General features: G+C 41.4%; 1 protein-coding gene across 4 annotated transcripts in view; it reads right to left on the reverse strand.

Moving 5' to 3' along the window:
• Positions 1–660: 660 nt before the first annotated feature.
• The window catches only part of ELOA (elongin A), a 39,787-nt gene continuing 26,613 nt past the window's right edge, over positions 661–13,834 (reverse strand). For 2 of the 4 annotated variants that reach the window (XM_040424636.1, XM_040424635.1), the window contains exons 8-11: positions 10,692–10,872; positions 4,492–4,603; positions 4,235–4,393; positions 661–2,435 (exon numbers count right to left, since the gene is read on the reverse strand). In XM_040424636.1, coding sequence (XP_040280570.1) covers positions 2,357–2,435; positions 4,235–4,393; positions 4,492–4,603; positions 10,692–10,872 — 531 coding nt within the window. In that variant the 3' untranslated portion in view covers positions 661–2,356. The remainder of the gene's footprint in view (positions 2,436–4,234; positions 4,394–4,491; positions 4,604–10,691; positions 10,873–13,834) is intronic. The other 2 variants (XM_040424639.1, XM_040424638.1) reach the window with 1 other exon arrangement.

Here is a 13,834-nt window from a genome sequence, read left to right on the forward strand (position 1 = left end):
GCAGCCCAGTGTGTATCCATCATTGGTGTAAATTTCAGCCACTATGAAAGTGAATAAATTTACTGCTCTCACCTTGGAACCATAGAAAGCACACCAGATATCCAGTATTCACATTTTATTAAGAGCCAGATAAAATTATTTGCATATACAAGTCTAATTAAAATTTGTAATCTTAAAACCACAAAAAGGATTTTATTTACATAAAGCAAAAGCTCACATAAAGGCCTAAAGTTTATAGCCCCTGCCCAGTAGCTACAGGTAAATGTAAAGTGGAATCCGCAAAATCCACAATATACTCATTTCACAAATGACCTACACTAGAGAGCAAGTGTGTGACACTGCCATTCAATTAATAGAGAGTAGAAACACCGTCTGCAATGGTCAAAAATACTGAGAGCTGCCACATGGGTACTTAAAGGGAACCTGTGACCAAAAAAATAAAAAATATGCAATCTGAAGGCAGCGTGTTATTGAACAGGAGGAACTGAGCAGATTAACATATACCATATTTTTCACTTTATAAGATGCACCTGATGATAAGACGCACCTATGTTTTAGAGGAGGAAAATAAGAAAAAATATCTTTTTCATCAGACCTCAGAATAGACCCCCAATCTTCATTAAACCTCAGAGCAGACCCCCACATCAAACCTCAGAGCAGACCCCCATTTCAGACCTCGGATCAGATCCCCATATCAAATCAGACTCCCATGTCAAACCTCAGATCAGACCCCCATGTGTCAGACCCCCATCAGAGATTAAATAAATTAACTTACCTCTCCTGCTACCACTCTGCAGATCTGGAGGTCTCTCCTGCACTCATCGCTTACTGGTCTTCTCCGGGCCCGCGCTGCACTGTGACCTGACTGTGTACAACATGAGATCATACTGCATGTACTACGTCCTGACGCAGTACGCAGTTAGGACAGTGCAGTGCGGAGCCTGGAGGAAGACCAGGGAGCAATGAGTACAGCGCTACACTCACTGCTCCTCAAGACTCCTGGATACTAGTGAGCGCTTCCATAATGGAAACACTCACTAGTATTTGCTTTATAAGAAACACTGCCATTTCCCCCCTTCTTTTTGGAGAAAAAAGTGCGTCTTATTAAACGGAAAACATGTTAGTTTTGTGGGGAAAGATTCAGTACACCATATATTTAATTTAACTCCCTGCTCATTCTGGATTAGGAGTGAAGGAGGCGGCCCTATCAGTGATTGACAGCTATTTGTGTATACACAGTCATAGAGGGAAGGCGGTCAATCACTGATAGGACCACCTTCTTGACTTGGTCCAAGAAAACCACTGCACGTCCTATTTTGATCTGTTTTTGCAAATCAGAATAGTCATGTTTTGCAAACGGAAAATTGGACACGTGTGAGTAACCTTTTCCCACAAAACTATAAATCAATCTGCTCAGCTCCTTTTGCTCTGTAACATGCTGCCCACACATCAGACACTATGTTCAACGTGACAGGTTGCCTTTAAGTGTCTAGGATACAGTATGTAGTATTAGAATGGAAAAATACATAACTGTCTGGAAAGTGAAATGTATGAAAATTCCATGCAGGGTAAGAGTATGCTTTTACAGTAATGGAAATTAAAATTCTCTTTGAGTCGGCAAACTAAGTAAATGACATAAACTGTGACCCTACAAGAATTTCAAGAGTCTAAATTACAAATTCAAACACACACTAAAATATAAAGTCTAAGCAGAAATCCCAGATATGAAGAAGCGTGTGTATGGGGCTTGGGAGACCAATTTTATGTCACAAAACAATTCTGCAAAATAATTCACAACAAATATTACATGACACTGCAACAGTAAAACATCAAATCCATGACAGGACTGCTAAGTACATGAGAGCATCCAAGGAACTGTAAATTTCCTCTCTTGGTTTCTTCCAACCTTGCCAAAAATGTAATGTTGTACCTAATTCTTTTACAGAAAATTGCACAAAAATAGTAGTTTTCTATTTGTACATTTTAAATCAGTAAAAATCTGCTTTTTGAATGAGAACGCTGCTAGCTTCTGAAATCACATTAGTGTGGCACACTGATACATCCCCAGCATGGATTTGTGGCTTTCTAGTCTAGCACAGTCCAGATCCATACCTGTGACATGAAAGACACAGTGATTCTAAGGCTCCCGGGGACATAAGTCAACACAATAATTAGAATCCTGCAGAGCCATAGGATTGAGAGATGAAGGAGACATCTTAAACACATGAGTATATCAGCATGTTGGGCAAAAGGAAACGGTAAGGTGAAGGGCAACACTGCTTTAGGAACTGATGGGTCCATTCTGCCATTTTATGAAGGCTTTCCAGTGCAATAACCCCTTGCCGTTCAAAAAAGTTCATTTTCTTCCTGATTTTATCGTCGAGAAAACCGATTCTTGAAAGCTTTTATTGTTTTGGCCATCATTGGAGCAACTTCTGAAAGACACAAGCATGAGGACCGTGTTGTTAGATAGCTACAATACTGAGTACAGCAAAATCTGTATAATCCATGCAATTGGCAGAATGACATCTTTAACGCCTTTAGGTAGTCTGGGATTTAAAAATGGCTCCCGCTCCTGAGCCATCCTGTTTTAAACTGCAGAAATCTGGGGCTAATGTCTGCGATCAGCAATAACACCAATCGCACACAGTTTAACCCCTCAGATGCTGTGATCAACGCCTTACCCGATCTCCACACATTTATTTCTTTTAGACTGGCTCTTGCTGAAGGGTTCCAGCCGAATAGTACTTTAGTTCCCATTGAGCCCTGCAGGTTACAGTATCAATAAAAACTACCAAAAAAAATTAGCCCTAACCCAGCTCCGCAGACATAAATATAAAAAGTTATGGGTGCCAGAATATGGTGATGTAGATAAAATAAAAAAATTACCATTTTTTTAATACCAAAGTTTAATTTTTTTTTAAACACAAGCAAAACTATATAAATTGTGGTGTTGCTGTAATCATACAGACTGAAAGAATAAAGGGCGTGGGTCAGTTTTACCGCATAGGGAACGCCATCAAAATAAAACCCATAAAACTCCACCCCATTTGCAATTTTCTTCCAGATTCCCACTACATCATATGCTATATTAAATGGTTCCGTTAGAAAGTGCAAGTTATTCCTCAAAAAACAAGACCTCTTATGGCTATATGAAAGGAAAAATAACAAATGATGGCTCAGGGAAGGCCGGGACTAAAAAAGGAAAACACAAAAACTGAAAATGGTCTAGTCATGAAAGGGATCAGTCTCAGACACTAGCACCACCTACAGGGCTGCAGAAGCACCTGCGTCATACTGCTGAATAGGACCGGGCACATTCTGGTTGAGACATCTAGAACATCTTCTCTAACATCAGCACTGCTGTCCGTCACAAGCTCACCATCAGTACAGTGAGACAGTACGGAACGTGTGCATTTAGAAAGCTGGTTGCTAGAGCTGGTGGCAAAACGCGTTGGGTCACAAAGCAGTAAGCAATTTTTTTTCCAATTATGGCTAGCAATGTTTGGCTGCATCAGACAACAACTAATATCTAAAACTTCTAGTAACCAACACATAGCTAGAATCGTACACAGAAGGTAAAGAGGTAAGGGAGGGGAGTAAGTGGCACAGCTGGCAGATATATGTGTTTTGTACAGCGGAGCAGCCACAAGGGGATTTTATAATAATGGTGACTGAACAACCCACCTAGCTTCACTGCCATTTAGCAGACCTAGCAGCTTTCACACAGAAACAGACACCTTATAACAGACAAATAGAAAAGGGGTCTTTTGTATATCACTACTGCAAGCCAGGGGCGGATTGGCCATGGACCCTACAGAGAAATTTCCCGGTGGGCCGATGCCCAGAGGGCCACTCAAGCCCTCTTGATGGCCGCAGGCCAGGTACATAATGATCTGATGCTCAACAGCCGCAGGTGCCATCCTGAACTCAACTGGTATTACTGTCCTCATGATGGTGATACAGTTGAATACTGTGGTGAGGGCGGCAGTATTTTGTGCCGTCCTTCGGTATTTTCTTCTGCTGGGGCGGTATTCTGTGCTGCAATACTTTGGTTGTCCCTGCCTACTAGTTTTGGCCCGTCTTCTGTCAGTTCGAACCCACCTACAACATGGGACCACTTTTCGTTTTTTTTCCAGGGGCTCTTTAAGTTCCCAATCCGCCCCCTGCTGCAAGCTACAAGCTTGAGATCAAACCAAATGAAAATTGCACAATCGTATAGTACCACCATTACTTACTTTTGACTTGTGGCTTCCGTGGATCATGTCCAGACTGGACTACACTGCTTGGTGTGGACGCTGTACTGCTGGTGCTCGGTCTGTCACATGAGCGGGGTTCTTCAGGTGACACACTTCTAGTACTACTACTACTGATTGGCATGAAGGGTTTAATCCTGTCACGATAGAAACATGTCAGGGTCTGAAATTCCACTAAGAATCATTGAGACACGGTTACACAAAAAAATGTCTGCTTGCCCTTCATTGTTTTTACCTTGTTTTTTCACTGACAACTGCTGCTCCCGTCCCAAACTTTTCTTGCCTTCTACGTACATCACGTGGTGGCTTCACTTCTGTATTCACAAATGCCATCTTCGCTTGTCGGACTGTCCAATAATAATTGACATGCAAATGCTAGTTAAACTGCAGTACAAGCCATGAAAAGCGATGGAAATAAAAAGGGTTGATCGATAAAATGACTAGCAGCAGGATGACCGACGTGGACTCCAAAACAGAACTGAGCAGGGGCAATTTTGTTTGCAACCACAGTCCATCTCTTTTTGATTACAATAAGGGCCTGTTCACACAACAGACTTCGTAAACATGCTGAAAAAAATCAGCGTGGAATCCACTCAGATTTTCTACACAGTTTTTTCAGCTTCCCATTCATTTCAATGGGAGAATCAGTGCAGATTCTGCTCCAAGATACAGCATGTGGCTTCTCCATGAATGGGAGGCTTTTAGAGTTTTTTGGGGGCAGATTCTGCACGGAAATCGCATGAAAAACAGTGTCAACATTATGCCGTGTGAATGGGCCCTTAGAGTATATGCACATGGAGCATGGATTTTGTGTGGAAAATCCACAGCCCAATACAATGCCAGCTAAGAAGATCAGCTTCTCAAGGTCTCGCGTACACAGTGCCAACATTTTCCATGTGCAGAACGAATTTTGAAATCCACAGCATGTCACTTGTTTGTGTGGCTTTTCACTGCAGATTTTACCCATTGCTATGTAAAGAGTGACACATGCATATTTGGTGTGGAAATGCAGTGAAAATGGCATGACAATCCGTGTGGAAAATCTGCATAAATGACACTGTCACGTGCATATACCATTATGGTTGACAAATGCAATTTGCTGCCTCTGGTAACATACACAGTGAAAGATGCAGAATGAAGAGGCACACACTGCTGGGTAATAACGTCTAAATGGTAAGAGCGGTCTTGAAGAATCGGATGCAAACTCACTTGGTCTGAATATGAGCCCCACTCTGTTCATGGTAGGGTGGTAAGCTTATACATGTTAAGCCTCTTTAGGTCCCTTTCACATGAGCGAGTTTTCCTCCCGGGTGCAATATGTGACGGGAACGCATAGCACCCGCACTGAATCCTGACCCATTCCTTTTAATGGGTCTGTGTACATGAGCGTTTTTTTTTCACGCATCATTTCTGAGTTGCGTGAGAATCGCAGCATGTTCTATATTCTGCGTTTTTCAGGTAGTTCTGGTCCCATAGAAGTGAATGGGGCTTCAGTGAAAAACGCATTGCATCCGGATGTAATACATTTTTCACTGATGGTTGCTAAGAGATGTTGTTTGTTAATCTTCAGTTTTTTTTTATCAAGCAAGCAAAAAACGCATAAAAACTGATTGCACTCGCGCGGAAATACTGAAAGCAATGGCAGACAAAACTGACTGAAATTGCTTGCAAAATGGTTTGAGTTTCACTGAACGCACCCTGACTCAATCCGTATAGTTTGTGTGAAAGGCACGTTCCCACACTGGATTTGGTGCATATTCCAAGCCAAAATCTATGGATTCCACCTCCTATTAGTTCTCATTGGGAATCTGCATTGCCATTCATATGACTTGCAGATTTTTCCAGTGTCGACGTTTCTTGAATAGTAGTAATCCACAGTTGGATCATTTCAACTACAAATTCCTGGCAGAAATCACAGGGTCAGCCTTGGATTTCTGCCCCAGATTCTGTGGAAAAACACATATTGAATTTTTCTGAAATGTATTTTAACCCCTTCCCGCATCCTCACGTACATGTACGTGAGCGAATGTGGCGGGTGCAGGAGCTGCACCCGCCCAATCCGCAGCACGGGCCCGGCTGTTATTGATAGCTGGGCCCCTGCTGCATCCGCTGGCATCGGTGTGTGTGGTGATGGCGGCGGATTAACCCTTTTACGTATGGCGGTCAGTGCTGACCGCGGCACATGCAGGGTATACAGAGGAAGGGGGCTCCTTCTGACTCCATCGCCCCCCCGCGCTGCGCTGGATGGTTGCCATGGCATCGGGGATCCCAGCCTACGGAAGCCCAAGAGATCCAGCCTGAGCGGTGGGTCTCCTAGGCAACTGTCAGTGTCTCACTGTGTGAGACGCTGACAGTTCAATTCAGTACAATACAGAATGTATTGTACTGAATTGAAACAGGGATCAAACCCTGAAAAGATGAAGGCCCACAGTGGGACAAATATAAAAAGTAAAATAAAGTGAAAAAAAAGTGTGGGTTCTTTTTTATAATAAAAAAAAATGAAAGTTTCAAGTAAAAAAAAAAAAGCGTCCTTTTTCCAAAATAAAGTTTAAAAAAGTTTTTTTTAAATGAGGGGAAAAAAAGAACAGTAGACATATTACATATCGCTGCGTCTGTATAGACTGGCTCTATAAAAATATTACATGACCTAACCCCTCAGGTGAACAATGTCAAAAAAGTAAAATAAAAACTGTTACCTTACATCACTAAAAGTGCAACACCAAGCGATCAAAAAGGCGTTTGCCCCCAAAATAGTACCAATCTAACCGTCACCTCATCCCACAAAAAACTATAGCTCTCAGACTATGGAGACACTAAAACATGATTTTTTTTGTTTCTAAAATATTAGTGTATAAAACTTTAATAAATAAAAAAAGCAGACATATTAGGTATTGCCACGTCCGTAACGACCTGGCTCTATAAATATCACATGATTTAACCCCTCAGGTGAACACCGTAAAAAATTAAATAAAAATAAAAACTGTGAAAAAAAAGCCAATTTTTGTCACCTTACATCACAAAAAGCATAATACAAATCAATTAAAAAGTCATACGCACCCCAAAATCATACCAATCATACCGTTATCTCATCCTGCAAGAATGAGACCCTACCTAAGACAATCGCCCTAAAAAATTAATAAAAAATATGTCTCTCAGAATATGGAGACACTAAAACATGATTTTTTTGTTTCAAAAATGCTGTTATTGTGTAAAAACTTAATAAATAAAAAAAGTATACATATTAGTTATCGCCGTGTCCGTAATATCCTGCTGTATAAAAATATCACATGACCTAACCCCTCAGGTGAACACCGTAAAAAAAAAAAGAAAAACGGTGTCAAAAAAGCAATTTTTTGTCACCTTACATTACAAAAAGTGTAATACCAAACGATCAAAAAGTCATACAAACTCCAAAATTGTACCAATAAAACAGTCTTCTCATCACGCAAAAAATTAGACCCTACATAAGACCGTCGCCCATAATTAAAAAAAAACTGGCTTTCAGAATATGGAGACACATAAAAAATTTTTTTTTTCAAAAATGCTTTATTATATAAAACTAAAACAAACAACCAAAAAAAGAAGTCATATTTGGTATTGTCGTGTCCGTAACAATCTGCTCTATAAAAATACCATATGATCTAACCTGTCAGATGAACATTGTAAATAATAAAAAAATAAAAATGGTGCCAAAACAGCTATTTCTTGTTACCTTGCCTCACAAAAAGTGTAATATAGAGCAACCAAAAATCATATGTACCCTAAAATAGTACGAACAAAACTGCCACCTTAACCCATAGTTTCCAAAATGGGGTCATTTTTTGGAGTTTCTATTCTAGGGGTGCATCAGGGGGTCTTCAAATGTGACATGCCATCTAAAAACCAGTTCAGCTAAATCTGCCCTCCAAAAACCATATGGCTTTCCTTTCCTTCTGCGCCCTGCCGTGTGCCCGTACAGCAGTTTACGATCACAAATTGGGTGTTTCTGTAATCTACAGAATCATGGTAATAAATATTGAGTCTTGTTTGGCTGTTAACAAGTAAAATTCAGAAATTTCATCTCCATTTTCCATTAATTTTTGTGGAACACCTAAAGGGTTAGCAAAGTTTGTAAAATCAGTTTTGAATACCTTGAAGGGTTTTGTTTCTAAAATGGGGTCATTTTTGGGTGGTTTCTATTATGTAAGCCCCACAAAGTGACTTCAGACCTGAACTGGTCCTTAAAAAAAGGGTTTTGGAAATTTTCTGAAAAATTTAAAGATTTGCTTCTAAACTTCTAAGCCTTCTAATGTCCCCAAAAAAATAAAATGGCATTCACAAAATGATCCAAACATGAAGTAGACATATGGGGAATGTAAAGTAATAACTATTTTTGGAGGTATTACTGTCTATTATAAAAGTAGAGAAATTGAAATTTGCTAATTATTCCAAATTTTTTGTAAATTTAGTTTGTTTTTTTTTTATTAAAAAAATTTAATTTTTTTGACTCAACTGTCATGAAGTACAATATGTGACGAGAAAACAATCTCATAATGGCCTGGATAATAAAAGTGTTTTAAAGTGATCACAACATAAGGTGACATGTCAGATTTGCTAAAAATGAAGGTAAAAACTAGCTTGGTCTTGAAGGGGTTAAGCTGTGTGAACATACCCCTAAGGCCCCTTTCACACGAGCGAGTATTCCGCGCGGATGCGATGCGGGAGGTGAACGCATTGCACCCGCACTGAATACTGACCCATTCATTTCTATGGGGCTGTGCACACGAGCGGTGATTTTCATGCATCACTTTTGCGTTGCGTGAAAATCGCAGCATGCTCCTCTTTGTGCGTTTTTCACGTAACGCAGACCCCATAGAAATGAATGGGGTTGCGTGAAAATCGCAAGCATCCGCAAGCAAGTGCGGTGCGATTTTCACGCACGGTTGCTAGGAGACGATCGGGATGGAGACCCGAACCTTATTATTTTCCCTTATAACATGGTTATAAGGGAAAATAATAGCATTCTGAATACAGAATGCTAAGTAAAACAGGGCTGGAGGGGGTTAAAAAAATTAAAAAGTCATTTAACTCACCTTTATCCACTTGCTCGCGTAGCCGGCATCTCCGTCTGACTCTTTTACTGTCTAGGACCTGTGGCGAGCATTAACTATAGTTTAAGGACCTGGGATGACGTCACTCCGGTCATCACATGGTACGTCACATGATCTTTTACCATGGTGATTCACCATGGTAAAAGATCATGTGACGTACCATGTGATGACCAGAGTGACGTCATCCCAGGTCCTTAAACTATAGTTAATGCTCTCCACAGGTCCTAGACAGTAAAAGAGTCAGACGGAGATGCCCGGCATCGCGAGCAAGTGGATTAAGGTGAGTTAAATGATTTTTTATTTTTTTTAACCCCCTCCAGCCCTGTTTTACTTAGCATTCTGTATTCATAATGTATAAGGGAAAATAATACTATTTACAGAACACCGATCCCAAGCCCGAACTTCTGTGAAGAAGTTCGGGTTTGGGTACCAAACACGCGCGATTTTTCTCACGCGAGTGCAAAACGCATTACAAGGTTTTGCACTCGCGCAGAAAAATCGCGGGTGTTCCCGCAACGCACCCGGACATTTTTCCGCAACGCCCGTGTGAAAGAGGCCTAAGGCTTTAAGCAGCAGTTTGGTAAAAGTGATGTTTAATTGATGGACTCATTGGTTTCGTTTCCGATATCCTCAGTCTGGAACAGTGTGTTTGGAGGATCCAAATTGCCAGTGACATTACTGGACAACATCCAAGAGCCTAGTAACCAGTGCCATGGGAAATTTGCCAACTACATTTTATGGAAGTTCTTATTGTGAGGCTACTTAAAAATGTTCCTGCTTTACTGGGATTGACTAGGAAATGTGGCGTGATTTATACAAGCTTTCAAGAAAGGAAAATAACCTCCGGATGAAGAATAGATGTGTAATGTCAGAAGCACACAGACAGCCACTATACCGTCTGTAAAGCCATTTAAAGGGATTTTGGGTATAGAGCTGAGGACATGGGCTGCAAGATCGCCGCTAGCACATCCACAATACCCAGTCCCCATAGCTCTGTGTGCTTTTATTGTTTAAAAAAAAACGATTTGATACATATGCAAATTAACCTGAGATGAGTCCAGCGTGAAGAAGCTCAGCACCGCCCCGCATCCTCAGAATCTCCTACTTGCTCCCTGACGTCAGAAAGCTAGAGCGCCGTAATCTCGTGATGCGTGAGCTAGCGCATGCGCAGTTCGCTCCCTGAGGCTAATGCCAGCACAGGAAAGGAACACTATGACGACTCTACACAGAAGGCTACATGTAGCATTCCTTTGGTCCAGGATTCCTTGCTTTCCTCTGACAGACTTCATCCCTACCTTACATGCCATACATGCCTTTAGTTGTGTACTGTCTCTCTAAACCTTACCTTTGGGTTTATTTGCATGTGAAGAGCGGATATTCTGAGTCAGCATGACCAGCCTGTGCTCCCGGGCTTCGTGGAGGCGAAGATACAACTCTCTCCATGTCTCATACTCATCTGGAGTCTCTTTTTTGAAATCTCTTTGACAGTGATTTTTCCATAGTTGGTCTGTGTCCTCAATCAGTACCTAAATTATAAAATAAAAGGTCAGTAACACACTAGGGAGCCCTGGAGGGGTCCATATTTGATTTATAATAAGACATTGGAGTAACAATGAATGGATATAAAATGTCCCCCTTGCCTTCTTTGATGAAAAAGTGCAGTGCAAAATGGTTTGTGCTCTTTAAAAGTGGGATATTAAGGTTATCAATGCCATGTAGAAAAAGCTTGTAGGGGTTGTCACTTCAGCAAATTTATCATGTAGAGAAGGTTAATACAAGGCACTTACTAATGTATTATTATCCATTTTCCCATCACATTATACACTGCTTGTTTCCATGGTTACGATCCACACTGCAATCCATCAGTGGTCGTGCTTGCACACTATAGGAAAAAATGCCGGCCTCTCTGCTGACCGGGACCGTGGGAGCGCTCATAGGCTGGTGCTTTTTTTCTATAGTGTGCAAGGGACAGCCACACTGATGGATTGCAGGGTGCTCGTAACCATGGAAACAAGCAGTGTATAATGTGATAGGAAAAATGAATCCAGACAGCAAAGGAGGCAATATGGATAATAACAATACATTAGTAAGTGCCTTGTATTAACTTTCCTCTACATAATAAATGCCATTTGCTGAAGTGACACAACTCCTATAAAAATATACTAGTTTTCAATCCAGCACCTGCATCTGAATACTTTTGTAATTGCATGTAATTCTAAATTTAACATATCCACCGAGTTATTTAATAAAATGTATCTGTATAGCGCCACCTGCTGTTTTTTTTTTCTTTTTTTACTTGTCCTGCTCACTGAGAAGGCCGCACATGCTCAGTTTCATCCTTCAACTGCCTCCTGAGCTGTGATAGGGGGAGCATAGACACGCCCCCTGAGCTGCAGCAGAAAAGACCCTCCCCTCGAGCTGTCAGCTTGATATAAATCTAGCAGAGCAATGGATGTGGAGAGCTCTGGATCCATGTGAACTACAGGGCTGGTCTAGCTTTGTTAGAAAGAGGCTGTCATGTACTATATCAGGGCTGGCCAACCTGCGGCTCTCCAGCTGTTGTAAAACTACAATTCCCACCGTGCCATGCTGTAGACTGATAGCTGTAGGCTGTCTGGGCATGCTGGGAGTTGTAGTTTTGCAACAGCTGGAGAGCCGCAGGTTGGCCAGCCCTGTACTATATGATGTCATTTATTACATTAGTCATGGGATAACCACTTTAAGGGGTCTAATAATAGACATCACCAGGGCCTAGTGCAAAGAAATCTGTGGAGTGGGGTAGCAGACCAATGTGACTTCTATAGCATGAGTGTGATTGTGTCAGTTCCACAAGGGGTGCCATTTCAAGGAGGACGACAGCATTTTCTAATAAGCACTTTTTAAAACTGCAAAAGTTTTTTTTTTACATTAATGATAACTACAAATTGCCAAAGGCATATATGTCACCAGACTGGCAAAACTGATAATCTAATTGCCCACTATCCTCTATAGCTATCACAGCACCAGTTAAGCAATGTTCACCTGCAGAGGATCATTTTTGTTGAGTAATATGCATCTAAAACCAGAATAAAAGTACAAGACGATGCATGGAAATGAATTTACCACACAAACCTCATACACATGCTGCAGGAAAACTCTACACAGATGTAAGGGCATGTTGAGTTTTTTTTTAAATATCCAGCATTTCTTATCTGTCATGGATGTCTTGTCCCTGAAACATGGAATTTCAGTTCACAGTTCACGCAGCTAATGAAACCAGCTGTATGTGAACGTAGCCTAAGGCTGGGTTCACACGGGCGTTGCAGGAAAATTTGCGGGTGCGTTGCAGGAACACCCGCGATTTTTCTGCGTGAGTGCAAAACATTGTAATGCGTTTTGCACTCGCATGAGAAAAATCACACATGTTTGGTACTCAAACCCGAACTTCTTCACAGAAGTTCGGGCTTGGGATCGGTGTTCTGTAGATTGTATTATTTTCCCTTATAACATGGTTATAAGGGAAAATAATAGCATTCTGAATACAGAATGCATAGTAAAACATCGCTGGAGGGGTTAAAAAAATAATAATAATAATTTAACTCACCTTAGTCCACTTGATCGCGTAGCCGGCATCTCCTTCTGTCTCCTTTGTTGAATAGGACCTGTGGTGAGCATTAATTACAGGAACAGGATCTTTGATGACGTCACTCCGGTCATCACATGATCCATCACCATGGTAAAAGATCATGTGACGTACCATGTGATGACCGGAGTGACGTCATCAAAGGTTCTGTTCCTGTAATTAATGCTCACCACAGGTCCTATTCAACAAAGGAGACAGAAGGAGATGCCGGCTACGCGATCAAGTGGACTAAGGTGAGTTAAATTATTATTATTTTTTTAACCCCTCCAGCGCTGTTTTACTATGCATTCTGTATTCAGAATGCTATTATTTTCCCTTATAACCATGTTATAAGGGAAAATAATGATGATCGGGTCTCCATCCTAATCGTCTCCTAGCAACCGTGCGTGAAAATCGCACCGCATCCGCACTTGCTTGCGGATGCTTGCGATTTTCACGCAACCCCATTCACTTCTATGTGGCCTGCGTTGCGTGAAAAACGCAGAATATAGAGCATGCTGCGATTTTCACGCAACGCATAAGTGAAGCGTGAAAATCACCGCTCATGTGAACAACCCCATAGAAATGAATGGGTCGGTATTCAGTGCGGGTGCAATGCGTTCACCTCACGCATCGCATCCGCACGGAATACTCGCCCGTGTGAAAGGGGCCTTAGGGAACAACCACACATGATGGAAACGCTGCCAATTGCATGCAGGAAATCTGCAGCAGGAGTAGACCTGCGGTGCATATTTTAAATCTGCAGCATTTTAATTCATGCTCTTAATTTCGGCCTCAGATTTGACCCTTTGCAACACAGAACGTGAAATCCGCAGCAAATATGCCTTTAAATCGTGTAGGATTTGTCGCCAAAAATTATGGACGCA

Source organism: Bufo bufo, chromosome 3 (genome assembly GCF_905171765.1).
Source record: "Bufo bufo chromosome 3, aBufBuf1.1, whole genome shotgun sequence".
Taxonomy (NCBI): Eukaryota; Metazoa; Chordata; class Amphibia; order Anura; family Bufonidae; genus Bufo; species Bufo bufo.